Source organism: Ricinus communis, chromosome 2 (assembly GCF_019578655.1).
Source record: "Ricinus communis isolate WT05 ecotype wild-type chromosome 2, ASM1957865v1, whole genome shotgun sequence".
In the NCBI taxonomy this organism is placed as follows: Eukaryota; Viridiplantae; Streptophyta; class Magnoliopsida; order Malpighiales; family Euphorbiaceae; genus Ricinus; species Ricinus communis.
This window is the reverse complement of record NC_063257.1, coordinates 7,477,649-7,492,473: the sequence shown is the minus strand read 5'-3', so window position 1 is coordinate 7,492,473 and position 14,825 is coordinate 7,477,649. Positions and strand designations below refer to the sequence as shown.

The 14,825-nt window shown below is 33.1% G+C and overlaps 2 protein-coding genes across 5 annotated transcripts; one reads left to right on the top strand and one right to left on the bottom strand.

The window, feature by feature from the left end:
- Positions 1-1,846: 1,846 nt before the first annotated feature.
- Positions 1,847-4,701, bottom strand: LOC8270979 (PLASTID TRANSCRIPTIONALLY ACTIVE protein 6, chloroplastic). Its single transcript, XM_002520263.4, has 6 exons — positions 4,081-4,701; positions 3,882-3,950; positions 3,638-3,742; positions 2,837-2,956; positions 2,419-2,508; positions 1,847-2,336 (listed from the first exon to the last, which is right to left on the bottom strand). Exons 1-6 carry the CDS (start codon positions 4,561-4,563, stop codon positions 2,220-2,222), a joined length of 984 nt encoding a protein of 327 aa, XP_002520309.1. The 5' UTR covers positions 4,564-4,701; the 3' UTR covers positions 1,847-2,219.
- Positions 4,702-6,608: 1,907 nt separating this feature from the next.
- On the top strand, positions 6,609-14,431 carry LOC8270980 (ubinuclein-1). 4 transcript variants are annotated; one of them, XM_048370845.1, is made up of 13 exons: positions 6,609-7,184; positions 7,528-7,614; positions 7,731-7,823; positions 7,948-8,024; positions 8,519-9,104; positions 9,387-9,486; positions 9,588-9,697; positions 9,841-9,927; positions 11,857-11,982; positions 12,449-12,583; positions 12,685-12,732; positions 13,045-13,155; positions 13,735-14,431. In XM_048370845.1, the coding sequence occupies exons 1-13, from the start codon at positions 6,924-6,926 to the stop codon at positions 14,212-14,214; spliced, it is 2,301 nt and encodes a 766-aa protein (XP_048226802.1). In that variant the 5' UTR covers positions 6,609-6,923; the 3' UTR covers positions 14,215-14,431. The 4 variants fall into 4 exon arrangements, with proteins under 4 accessions (XP_048226802.1, XP_048226803.1, XP_015575398.1 ...); XM_048370846.1 differs by having other exon boundaries at positions 6,610-7,184; positions 9,844-9,927; XM_015719912.3 differs by having other exon boundaries at positions 6,610-7,184; positions 13,045-13,146.
- Positions 14,432-14,825: the final 394 nt, after the last annotated feature.

Genomic DNA, 14,825 nt, shown 5'->3' with positions numbered 1-14,825 from the left:
TGTGATTTTTTAACTTTTAAAAATTATATGAATTGTAAAGTAAAATAAATAAGTATGAATTTTTAACTTTACAGATACATCATAACATATATGAAAATGCAAAAAGGAGGAAGGACGGTTAAATTTACTAAGATATTTTTATATGTCCTTTTATAAGGATGGGTTAATATAGTAATTTACTAATTAAATTATTTTAGATAAAAAAAATGTGAAAAAATATTAAGTTAAGTTGAATAATTTCTTAAAATAAATAAGAATTGCATCCTTATTTGTTTCAACTAAAACTTTATTTTATGAGAACTTTTAACAATTCTATTTACATATTTAATTCTATATGATAATTATTCATGATTAATATTAGTTAAATAAAATTATAATATAATTAGAAAACATAATTAAAGTGATGTAATCAAAATATCTAAAAAGTACATGTATTCATATTTAGACATGCTATTGAAAGTTTAAAAATTTATAATATTAAAATAATAAAATTAAAATAACTATCAATACAAATAAAATACATAAAAATTATAAAAAGCCAAACTAATATGCTTTTGAAAATTAGATTAAAGGAAAAGATAAAAAATATTATATTTACATTTACAAATAAATAAAATATTTGGATATAATTTATAGTTTAAAATTGAAAATGTATTAAACTAATATGATATTTTGGAAAAAAAATCAAATTTTTTTGTTTAATAATATCATTGTATATGTCTGAAAGCAATATGATTTTTTTATGGAAGTTTCAAATTTATAGAAGTTAGTTTATTAAGATTATAAAAATCATGCAAGGTATTATAGTTTAGTTATTGATATGTAAAAGAATTATTTGAAGTGAGAATTTAACATAAATTTGATGTGAGGTGGTTTAAAACCATTAAATTTAAATATGTTTTATAATTTATGATAATTTTAATTTACGGGCATAGATACGCATCAGACTCGATATCAAATGCATTATAATAAAAAAAATTTATTTGTTATGATTGTTAATACGAGGAGAGTTAAGGTTGTATCATTAATTAATATGCAATCAATAAATTTGTGTTTTAATTGTATTTGGTTTTTAAGTTGATTTCATGATATGCTTATATTTAGAAATTTTAAAAAAGACTGTATAAAATAGACAATTATAAGCAATAAGTTATAGGACAAAACTTAATAAAACTATAATTTTAATATTCACTATTCACTCTTATTTTAAAGTAACTCCTAATTAAAATATTAATTTGATAGATTATAACCTTTTAGCTTACTTCATGCTTTTGACTGTAAATTTTTTCAGTCACCTTTTCAGTGATTAATTCAACAACTAAACTAAGCAACACAACAATAATTGACATAATTTCTCAAACAAATAAGAATTTGATTATTATAATTATAAAATTAATACGAAAAAATAATAATTACTCTAAGTAAAATCTTTTTAATTTTCAAACTAATGCATTATATGAAAAAGAATATATGTAATAAATTAATAATAATGAATCCAACGAATAAGAATCACGGGCATTATGGATTAAAAATTAGTGTTTATTAGACTTAAGTGAAATGCTAAAAAATACTGCATGATGGTTTTGCTAAGAAATCTTAAAAGTTAACCACTGAGTTACCAAACTTTAACGAGTTTCAGAGACTAAAGATATAAGTATCCTTTTCTTTTTAACAGAATTCTCAACTAGTGTGTTTTCTTTAACTTTCCAATACTCCTAACCACTATCGAAGTACCAAATCATTCAACTTAGCTGAGTTAATTTCTTAATAGGTTTCACTAATTTCTTACTAGTGTAAACTACATAAATATTAGCGCCGGTATTGTGAATTGGAGCCTGAGACTTGGTTAGTAGTCCTAGAGAACCAATATTAGCACCTGTTTCTTTGAAGGACCTTTAGGTTTTAGGTCTCACGAGTTCTGCAGAGTTAATCACGAGCTAATTAACATTTCCTAAGCTTATGAAAAGAGTAAGAAACACACTTCGACTGAAAACCTACAAGGGCAGTTTCCATGTACTTACAAAATGGAAGCCCGAGTATTATCTCATGCGTGCATCTCATCCGTGATATCCAAACTTTTCAGGATGCCTGGATATTTTATATAATCAAGGTGACATGAGATCAACTGAAGTTTTGGGTTTTATATATCTCCTTGTGCTCTGGCCAAGCTTTGAAATGTTTATATTCTTCATCTCCATGATGCAGTCTCCATAAGGTACTTAGAACCAATTTGAAACACTGAAGTCCCTTAGTTTACTGAGATGTTTCTCCATGTCTTGTCTACTCTTGGCCCATTCTTCCCTCTCTATCACGGTGGTTGGGTCCTCTCTTTCACTCTAAAATCATTGAAAGAATATCAATCAGGAAAAGGATAACAGATAGCTTATGGTCTGAGAGATTTAGATTAGGAATAGTCACCGCATGCTTTATTTTGAAGGAAGTTCCATTATCACGTATTACAAGCAAGTCACTCTTTCTGTCCCTGTTTCGTCCTCCTGGAGCTGTGACCTATGCGCGTCACAGATTAAACAATAAAATAAGAATTAAATAAGCCATAGATGGGCAGCCATGACAAACTCAAAATTCATAATGAACCAAAAAAACCAGCAGTTACAAATATGGAATAAAAGAACAGTGTAAATTGCTCTCATAACACCTGTGCCTGCAAATTGAGATACATAACTATGACTGCAAGCAATGTTATTCATCTAAACCAAAGCTACTGCAGGACATATATAGGTTTATGCAAATATGTACCTGTCTATCAGAAATCAGAAGTGGATGACATGAGGTAACGGTTATTAGATCAAAAGCAGCTTCAAATTAAATTCCTTACCACTACTTTTGCTCTGGTTATCGATTTTGTTTTGGAATCAATAACATATATCTCCTCAAAATCCAGCACAAATTCTGGGTCACCGAATCTTCGGTTCCTGTAATGCTTCGTCAAGAAAACCTGTAAAAGAAAGTCAAACCAGTGATGATGTTGCTTCAAGAACATTAGGCTGCTGAGAAGAAAGGTGAGTCTTTGGTTTCTACATATTGTAAGTGTGAAGAAATCTTGTAAAACATCAAATGCTAATTAATCACCTAATCAAATGGACAATACTAACTGATAAAAGATAGAAAAACTTGGGAGACTAAATTTCCATTACCAAACAAACACCTCCAAGATTTTTTTGGCAGTCAAACTTCTGCACTTTTGGCACCACAATGACTATTATATCAAACTAAATGAATGGCTTTTCTCCTCAAAAGAAAGAGAATTTGTGTAGCTACGAACAGCAATCAAAATCAGTCCGAACCGTGCTATATTTTTAAATCAAGTTTCATAACTTGAATACAATGTAGCTTCACAGCACAACAAATGTTAATAGAAGTTAATAACTTTTGCAGACCCTAAGATAAATACAATAAAGGACTATTTAACAATGTTATGAGCTCAAGAGTAGATGATTCTTTTAAGGATTGTCTTATAGTCCATCAATCACCGGATTTGAGTCGGAAAAAAAAAAATCTATGTGCCTGCACAGCATCTATGTATGCTCTCTCAGATTTATAAAGGGCCTTTCATGCCAAAGAAAACCACTTTATGTGATGTAAACACTCATAATATTGATCACAGAGTCAACCATACCTTCAAAATTTCCTTCTCACTACTATACATTGGATCTCGAGGTGCATCAATTGGTGGTTCTGTGAAATTGTACCGTCCATAATCACTCATTCCACAGCGGATGTACTGCAATAATTTTTCCATAACAAGGCATAAACATAATATGAAATTAAATGACCTTTTAATTCATGAAATTAAAATTAACTAAACATAAAGCCAAATTTCCAAGAATAGCCCCAATAGTGCAATACAAATAATTTGTCACCTTTTGTGGCATCGGAGCTAAAACCCTCGGTATAGCATAAACATCAGTATCCGGTGGTGTAACATACATCTACACCCAACATTAAATAATAATTATAAAAATCAACAATTATGCATAATTTATACTATTGAAATAATGGTAACAGACAATCCCTAAAATTCAGCAAAAACAACAATAATAATAATAACAAAAAACCAACCTCTCTAAAATCATAAACATCATTATCAGGATCAGGAGGCTTCCTGATGAAGAAATCACAATCCAATAAGCTAATTTTGTGAAACTCATCTTCATCAATTCGATAATCAACAATCTTTTCACTATCCCAACCCTGCGTAGAAACAAAGCTCTTACTATCTACCATAGCAATGACCTCATCTCCACCACTAGCAACGCTTGAGGGGTCGTAATCCAGGTCGTAGTCCTTTTTGTTGTCCAATTCCTCCACTTCTTCCTCATCCATTTCATACTCATCTGCTCCGACTTCATCGCCGTCGCCGTCGTCCGCTTTTGGGATGAATCTTTTAGTTAGGGTCTTGAAAGGTTTGGGGAAATTGTGTGAGATTGGAGTGAATTTTGAAGAGGAGAAGAAGAATGGGAGCGTTCTGGTGATTGAGGTTTGGGTTTTGGTGGTGACGGATAGTGGAGAGAGGAAATTAAGAGTGGTGGTGGCGGTGGACATGGTGTTTGGATTGCCAGAAAGTGAGGGAAAATACGATAAAAGAAAGGGTTTTGGATTGGGTTTTGGAAGGTGCAACTGTGAGAAAGTGAGGGAAAAATGTTTGTAATTGGTGATGTGTCTGTTTATGATTGGGTAATGATGTGAAGTGGTTTAGTATTCAGGTTAATTATTAACATAACTCCTCAGCTTTGCTTTAATATACACTTTGATCCATAGTGTCTCAAAATTATAGTTTTCCTTTTTCTTTTTCCTATTATTATGGAATGAAAGCCAATTTGGCCCTTAAGCTTTTGTAATAGGGTCAATTTCATCCATTCTAACCATTTTGGTTAATGGAGCACAAAATTTTAGGCAAATTTAGTATAAAAATGGCAAAGTCTCACCCACATAAGAATATAGAAAAATGTAAGACTTTAAATACACATCAATAAACTTTAGCGATGCTCTTTTTATCGGAGGATATAAAATAATAATAATAATAATAATTAAAAGTATTAAAAAATATATAAGTCCCTTTAAGATAAAGGCATTTTCTTTTTTAACAAATTAACCATTATTTTAATAAAATATAAAACTTAACCTAGCAATAAATAAATATATTGACTTTAATAAATTTTATAGTTTAAATTCTCCTTTCCTTATTCTTTTTTTTTTTAATTCTCATTTCTTCATTTGCAATTCAAACAAAATATACATAGATTTATTATTTACAATATAACTGATTATATATCAATTGAATTTGGAGAAGAGACTTCATACTTCGTAAAATTAATTACCTTTGACTTGATGGATTTTTTCATAAGGTTGTTATGCAGTTTTAATTTAAAAGTTATGGTGCTCAATTGGTATATATAAATTTAACTTTTAAGTCCTTTTTCTTAAAATTTTAAAATATTACATTTGTTATTCGTTTTATTTAATATAATTTAATTTTTCTAAATTTCACAAATTAAAAATAATCCTACGAGTAAAACTTTTAAATTGATATACGTCAAAATCATTTATTTAAAACGATAGTATGAGTTTTGATAGATTTAGGAATTAAAAATTTATAGTGTGAGTTTTGATGAATAAGATATTACAAGCACATAAAAGAAGTGTATTAATTACAAACGCATAAACAATTAAATTAATCGTTTGCACTCTATAACTTAGAGTTAATTAGATTCAATTAAGCTCAAAAATCAAAAACTCAAAAAGAGTTTTTCCACAATGTATTAATTATTTCTAAAATAAACCAACTTTGATTGCACAAAAACCATTTATGTCAATTACAAAACTAATAAACAATAGTTTGATATAAGTCTAGCACCGTAAGCAAAAGAAAAAGAGTATAATTATTCCTAACTCCATTACAAAATTAGCAAATAAGCATGTAAGTGATTTTTTATTCTTTTGGTTATGGAATTTACTATTTTCTATTTATATTATAGCCAGTTAAAGCAAATTCAATATAAATTTTTTATGAAAATTTTATGATTATAAAAGAGAAAAAAGTGTTCAAAACACCTAAAAGAAAATTATTAAAAATAAAAACACAAATAATAATTTAAAGTGTAAAAGGAAAAGATAGGGATACACATATGATTAGTAAAAATAATAAGTAATATCTCACACATATAACTCAAAAAAGAAGAAATTTTTACTATATTAGCAAGTCTTTATAATTATTCACAGACTTTATAAATGTCTTTCCCTATTAAAATATAAATTAATATTTTTAAATTTTATTTAAAATGTAAATAAATTTAATTATCGATATCTTATAAATATACATTCTCCTTTACGTTATATATATATATATATATATATATATATATATATATATATACTTGACATATAATTATTTACTTTTAGGTCCCTAGTTGACAATTAAATTTCTTAGAATGCAGAATTTTCTATAAATAAAATGCCTTATATAAAAATAATAATGTATTGAATAATTTAGATTATAAAAATAGTATTAACCTAAATTTAATTAATTTTAAAATGTCAAACTAAAGTGTATATCATGCTAAGATCTAAGGATAGATTTAGTAATTAAGCTGAGTGTTAATGGACTGGGCTCAGGGCAAGGGTCCGGTAGCAAAGAACGAGCAAAAAGCAACCCGCCTTTTTCCCCTTCCTCCGAATTTTCTCGGAAAAGAAAATGCAAGAAAATTAAACAGAAAATTTTTTTTTTTACTTTTAATTTTCTTTTCCAGTTAAACCCCTAGAAACCGTTTTCGCATCCCGCCCAGCTCTCCACTCAGTTTCTCTCGCTGTCTCTTATCCTTCTTCTTCTCAAATAAAAAACTAGGGTTTTATGTCTATCAAATCTTAATTTCTCCAATTATCAATCCCTAGAATTGTTCTTCGTTATGGAAGAAGGGACTGGCGGCGGCGGCGGCGGAGGCGGCGGCGGAGGAGGAGGTGAGTCGTCGTCAACGAGAGTAACGCCGTCGTATGTGAAATTAGGGGACAGACAAATATTCACGGTGGAGCTCCGACCCGGGGAAACAACATTCGTGTCGTGGAAGAAGCTCATGAAAGACGCTAATAAAGTCAATAGTGGATCCACACCCGCACCGGACCCGCCTCCGGTCAACCTTCACCCTAACCTTGAGTCTCGCCTTGCTGCTGTAAGCCCTATCAATCCAATATTTACGTCTATCACTATGTGTATATATACGCGTCTCTCTGTTTATTTTTCTTAATTAATTATTCTTGAACTTGTAATGTTGGATTGATTATACTTAGGTGGCGCCTTAAGCAGTAGTTAATTGTTGTTACTTCCATTTTTTCTTTTTTTGATTTTTGTTTTCGTTTTGTCATTTGGATTGCTATTAGTGTGGTATTTATTTATCTTGTATTATATTTCTTCGCGAGCTTTGAGAGTTGTATGAAATATAATGTTGTACAGGTGGTCAATTTACTTTTTTGTTGTATGAACTGAATTCTTAGTTGTGCTTGACTTTTTTACAGGGACAACCAACTGAAAATGAAGCGAAGGAGCCACCTGCTCCAAACCGTTTCAGTGCTGTAATTGAGAAGATTGAACGCCTTTACATGGTATGTTGTCTACTGCATTTATTGGTTATACTTTCTTTATACCTTTATTTTGCATGTATATAAATGTGTGTGCGTGGGTGTGTCACACGCGCTAACATGACTCGAGTTCTTCACAGGGCAAGGATAGTAGTGATGATGAAGATCTAAAAGATGTTCCTGATGATGATCAGTATGATACGGATGATTCTTTTATTGATGATGCTGACTTGGTTGGTATCTCATCGTGGTTGTAATTTTGTTCATTTTTGTTGTTTGTATTCTGCAAATGTGGTTTGTACTACTCTTATTGCTTAAAAGATTTAAGTCTGAATTTCTTCTCAATGTATAATACAGGATGAATATTTTGAAGTGGATAATTCAGCAATAAAACACAGTGGATTCTTTGTCAACAGGGGAAAGCTGGAACGCATGTAAGTTATATTCTAACTCTTTCTTTGGTTGTACTTTGGTCATCACAAGTTGTCTTGTTACATAATTGATATATGTGTTACTTTTGTCTCTTTAAAAAGCCTTTGGTTCTTTCTTCCACTAAGCACTTTGGTTTTTCTTTTTTCCTTTTCTTTTCTTTTCAATAATGTGAAAGAAATTTCTTGTTGTAATCTTGGTTAGCTCTTTGTTTCTTCATTAGTCTTTTACTGTCAAATGTGCAAAGCAATCATTAGTGATGAGGTATTTTATGGTTCTGAAAGCAAATCACTATCTTGGAGACATCAGCATATTGCTCCTTCAGCTTCTCAAATTATATGAGTACAAATACATATTAAATTTTTGTTATCATATTACTTTTGTTTATTTATTTGTTTTTTGTGGCAAGAAAGAAGTCTTATTTGCATGCTGCTCTTTTTTTTTTTTTAATTAGTTTTTAGTGCATTGTTTGTTGATTCTTTTGTTTTCTTTGTTCAAGAAATGAACCTACTATTATGCCTAATCAGCAAGTAAAGAAAAGGCGAAGAAAAGATTTAAATAAGGCTCCTGGTGAGAGTGATGATGGTCGGACATTAAATAAACATGTTAAAGTGGGCAAGTCGGCAGCTGGAAAGACAGCACCACTGCCTGGAAAGAACTCTTTTAATCCTTTGCAAGTTTTGGCTGTAACAAGTGAACATAATGAGGATGTGAAATCCCAGAATCCATCATTTTCTTCTGGAATTTCTTCCAAGAAGAAATCTGCTGAATCTAAAATGAATGTGGATCCATCTTCATCAGTAAAAGTTTCCAATGGCGATGTTTCTGTATCTCTACCAGAGGCTAATGATATTGAAAAGCCGAAGACTGGAGGGCTCCAAATGAAGAACCTCACAAACAAATCAAAAGATGCAAGTGGATCCTTAGATGCTTCACATCAGAAATATCAATCAAAATTGCAATCTGCTAAATCAATAACCAGAATTGATGAACATGAACCATCTGTTCGATCAAAAGAGAAGAATGGTGTTCATGAGCTGCCTGACCTCAATATGCCAGATGGCAAGGTTTCCATGCAAATAACAGTAATTGCTCTTAACTCTCTTTTCTGATTCTTTTGCATTGAGGGATTCTTAGCACAGATACATTATCATTGCAGCTCTGCGAACTGACAAAAGGAATTTGACCTGTGTATATGAAAGCGTATTAAACATGCACATATATAGATGCATCACAACTCTATCTGAATTGTTAGGTTTCATATCTGACATTGAGTAGAGTGATTTTTATTTTCTTTTTTCAAATAATTTTAATAAGAAAAACCTGTTCTTTCCTTCTTTCACAATTTTGAATGTAATGTGTTGCAGAAACCTTCACATGTTCACAAAAGGGATGGTTCTAGTGGTAGGCACAAAGGTTCTGTGCTGGAAAACGCCATTAGGGAGTTGGAGAAGATGGTTGCCGAATGTAAGCTTAAAATTCTTGTAGATTTGTAGTGCTTGTTTTCTAGAAGACGATTTGAGAAATCTCTTGTAAATCCAAATTTCTTTGCTTTACGAAATTCGCAGCAAGGCCGCCCACTTTGGAAAATCAAGAGGCTGATACCTCATCCCAGGCAATCAAAAGGAGACTGCCTAGAGAAGTAAAGCTAAAGCTTGCTAAAGTTGCTAGGCTAGCGGTACTGTAACTTCTGAAAACTTACATGATTGCCTGCTCGGCTTTTTGGCTGAAAAATTCTTTCCTCATACTCTGGCTTTTTGTTGGATAGTTGTAATTGAAGGTTTTAAGTAAGTATAGGATACTTAATTGTATTTGTTTTAGCAGGCTAGCCAGGGAAAAGTATCAAAGGATTTGATCAATCGCCTTATGAGCATTCTTGGGCACTTAATACAGCTCAGAACACTCAAGGTATCTTTTTGTAGAAAAATGAAGATGTGCATCTTCAATGCTTCTATTTCATTTTTCTTTATTTTGCAATATGGAATTTCATCTTTGGTAACTTCAACCTGCTGGTTGGAATTGTTTGGACTATGATTTTACAGTTGATTCTTGTACATATGGCATTAGCTTTACGATCCAGTAATTCACTTTATTATATCTTTTTCAGCCTAATGATGATGTAGACAATCCATTGAATCCAACACTATCATGCTTCTATCAACTTTCTTCTCACCTTTCCAAATTTTTTCAGTTTTTCTCATACTTTAGGGTGCTAGAATAAAATTTGCCCATCTGTTGCTTTACCCCATCATGAAGCATTGACTTGCACCATCTGGGGCATGTATGTGACATGTCAATGGATTCCATTTATAGCTTGCCATGTAGATAATTTTAGTTGGAAAAAAAAGAACATGATAATATATCTTAAATTTATTAAGTTAGATAGTTACCAAACCTATTTAAATATGATTTTAAATCTTCCAAGTGACTGACTGTATTCTACCTTGCTAAAGTGTCAGTGTTTCTCATTGCTGTTGTACATAGAAATAAAATAAAACAGGTCATTCCATTTCACAAACAATCACCTGTTCCAAAACAGTTGCATATGAAAGTAAAAACAACTGCATATTAAAATAAACTCATTCAACCAACAGCCTCCTTCAATGCCTGTGAGTTAAAGACTGCTTCTTTCAGCTGAACCATTCATGTGTGCATGTGTTGTACACACGCAGACATATGTGTCCTGTGTGCCAAATTGAATCCATCACTTTATGTTAGATAGCAAAGTTAAAACATGAACGCTGGATTGCAAGGCAGCAACAACAGAGGTGTAAGTAGGGCCTACTCCTACCATAGGCGATGTCATTACCCACCATTCCTTCACAGATTCTCTTTCCAAGAAATCCTATCTCAGGACTTCTACAATGACCCTTCGTCAAGAATATTCTTCTCTCTTCCCTTCTTTGATTTGATCCCTTCAATTTCAATTTCTTGCAAGAAAATGCTTTGTTGGACAGCATTGTCTCAAGGAAGTTGAAAAGACGACAGAATGGAAAATTGGAGAGACTCAGCAGCAGGAGTAGTGCTTCTGGGTTGTTTCTTCTCTTGACTCTGATGGAGGTGCAGGACTTTTGGAAGATGATGGGTTTGATAAGTTATGACTTGGTTATAACTTGAGTTTTTCCCTTATCCTACATGGAACCAGGAAAGCTATAAGTGAGTTAATTGATGTGTCAACATGCAATGCTCTTAGGCACATAACCGGATAAGATCAGTCGAATGATTGTCAAAATTAACTCTAGTATTCTAAGTAGGGATACATTAGGAAAAGTTGAAGTGGGAGGCTAAAATTGACTAAGAATTCACACACACAACTGGTGTTGACAGACCTCTTTTTCTCATCATTCTTGTGAGCGTACAATGCAAATTGGTGTTAGTAGGCCTCCTTTTCTCATCATTTTCTGGGCACACAATGCATTTTGGCATCTATTTTGCTGACAACTATAGAATTGAATTTGGCACCCAGTTTCAAGTAATAATGAATGTCTTTGACAACTGGCTCTTGATTTGTCTCACATGGTTTCTGAACTCCTGTAGTTTTCTGTAAAACAAGCAATTTTATTGTAATTGTTTGTATAGATTAATGACCAGCTCTTGTGCATTGGCTCTTGGATCATACAGCCCAAAATTGTTATATTTGGAAGATATTAACATGGTCCATCAAGCCAAATGTGTATTAACAAAAACTGCAATAAACTTAACGAAACACTGGAGAATGAAGTTGTTATATCAATATTTTTTTTATTCATTATATTTTGGTCTTATGCACATTTACCTGTTTTATGGTTTATGTGAATTATTCTTACCATAAAATGGTGCAATCTGTTTCTGCCACAGAGAAACCTAAAAGTGATGATCAGCATGAGCTTGTCGGCAAAGCAGGAGAAAGATGATAGGTTTCAACAGATAAAAAAAGAAGTAGCTGAGATGATTAAGACACGTGGCCCTTCTTTGGAATCCAAGGTGTATTGATTAAGTCCTCTCTCTCTCTCCGTCTTATTTAAGAGAGCTGCTGTTCAGGACCTCTAGGTACCATAGATGAAAATGAAAATTAACTTACAAGTCAATGGTTGATGAAGCTGGAGGGCATCCCTTTTATCTGGTCATTTGTTTTATGCTTCTATGCATATGACTTCAACAAGCTACCTGAACCTCTCCCCCTTCTCACTTTATCGTCATGGAAATTTTTTTTAGCTAACTGCCTTTTTTGGCATCACTTTCTGGATCTATGTTTGTTTTGCTGTACCCAACAGTTCTTGTTACTTATGGATCACCTAAACTTTTAAATGGGTGATTCCATATTGCAGCCTAAGGAATTTGTTGTTTTCTAAATCTTAATTTAATTTATTACAGGTTAATTGATTCTTTGCAGTATCTCAGCAATGAATGTCTGAATTAATATGAACAGAGTTTTTATTGTTTTCCTCAGGCGTTGGAACACGCTGGAGCATCTGATAATTTTCAAGAAATCAGTCCTCAGGAAAAAGGAGCCCCTAAAAGAAAATTTAGCATGGACGCTGTGGTGGAGGATAAAATTTGTGATCTTTATGACCTTTTTGTTGATGTACTGACATGTTTCCTGCTTGCAATGCTTATTCTTGATGAATTCTTACTCTTCTACTTGATGGTTCTCACACTTTGGTCATTCACTTTTAATTAATTTAGGGACTGGATGAAGATGCTGGCCCACAAGTCAGGAAGTTGTATGTTGAGGTATGAATTGTTTCACTCAGTATATTTTGAAGCAGGGTTGGTCAAGGGACTGCTCCCTCTTGTTCTTTCCATCTTGAAACTTTTGTTAGTTGTATTTTGATGCTAGCATTTATAATAACTCAAACCATGTTCCCTCTCTTATTCTCTCTGTGGCCATTTGTATTCTTTCTCCTGAAACTGTGTCTTCTTTAAAGCCCTGCAATGACCTAGTTCCTTACCCTCGTTTCGATTGTTGAGCCGAGAAGAAGAGAATAATTCAACTCCTCTGATTTCTGCAATATGTTCTTGACATAAGCTCCATCTATGATTCAGCTCGCAGGATTGTGGCCAAGTGGTTTCATGGATAACCATGGGATCAAACGTGCAATTTGTAGGGCAAAAGAGAGAAGAAGGGCCTTATACAACAGACACAAGGTATGCAAGGTCTCCTCATCCACCTCTCCTTTCTTGCTTTCTCTCTGTGAGGTGCATCTAAATATAATTGCTGGATGGATATTGATTCGAACCTTTTCTTTTGGAGTATTAAAGTATCTTATTTAATGTTCGCCTTTAATACAAATGCGCTGGATGGTGGGTAGGCCATTTTTCGCAGAATCTATTCATGTCTACGGACAATGATATAGTGTAGCATGATTTGCTAAAATTTCTTATCTATGGTTGAAAATAGCATCTGTCTAAGCTTAATGAACAATTAGACATTTATAGTTATGTTGAGTCAAAGTCTCAAATTATATGTAGTGCAAAGTGAACCAGGAATGGAGTGTCTTATCTGTTGGGTATTCATATGCTTTAGTCATATGGTGTCTATTGATATTACACCCAGAGAGCTTGGTGTTATTTGAATGAGTAATACATGTCATACGGCACTCAGATTTTCATTTCTGTTAAGATCATTACTTGCACTTTTTCTTAAAACACCCTGAAATGCCATGCATCTACTTTTCTCTGGGGGAAGGTCCTATTGCGTGGTGTTTTTTCATCTTTTTTTATTTGTTGTATTAGGAGCAGGAGAAACTGAAGAGGAATAAGATGTTGGCACCCAGATTGGATGAGAGCGCTGGAGTTGAGGCTGGCTCTGTTGCTTTGCAACAACCTATGCGAGAGAGGTTGCCTATTGATACAGGCGGCCCGGTTTTGGCTTTAGCTAGCAACTCTATCCCTAATTCAGCAACAGCAGCTGTTCGGATACCAAGTCCTCCAACAAATGCACCGAATGTGGAAAGGCTAAAACAAGAGAAGCCAAAAGGAAGTTCAAGCAATCCCATGGATGAAGCGAAGATGGGGGTAGATGGTGCACTGGCAAAGAAGAAGACCAAGAGGAAGCCAGAACCAGAGTTGGACGAAACTCATATCCGTTCTTCTGAGAAGTTGCATTCCCAATCTAGTGAAGAAAGACACAAGTCCCTTAAGCAGGCGGCAGGTCTTTCTCAAAAGTTAAACCTTCAGTTAACCACTCCTTCAAGTTTCGAACAGTCTAGCTAACGCAATATAGTTGTTTAGGAAATTTACATCATAGAAGTGTTTGTGTAACAAAATCTCTTTTTGCTTTTTCTTTTCAATTTCTCCTCAGCAGGCTTCATTAATTCTGACCAGCTGATTTTCTTTCATTTTTGTAATTACGTGTTGCATGGTGCACTGTCAATTAGAGCTTCGTTTTTTTAAATAGGAAATGGCAGAATACTGTATTTTTCTTGTACAATTAATGCATTGCTTTGACGTGTAGCTTTGAAAAAAAAAATCTTGATTTTGCCATTTGTTTTGTGCGGTTGCGGACTGCCGGTGATGCCTTATTGGCAGAAAGGTCGAAATGATTCCTTTTGGAATGCATTTGTAATTAGTAACAATTGAGCTATCGTTATTGACCCAGCCCAGCATTTTGTGGCAAAAACCTGAACAAAGTTGGTCTGATTCAGGGCTTCTCCCAGAACAATAGAGGATGCTTAAATTGCTAATTTGCATTGCCAAAAGGATGATGCTAATCATGCTCCTCACAACTTTACACGTGAAATTAAGACTTTAGGCTTTTTGTTTGAAGCTATCTTAGTAAAGGGCGGTGCTGGAATTGGACAATCTTAATGGAGTATTACAAGACA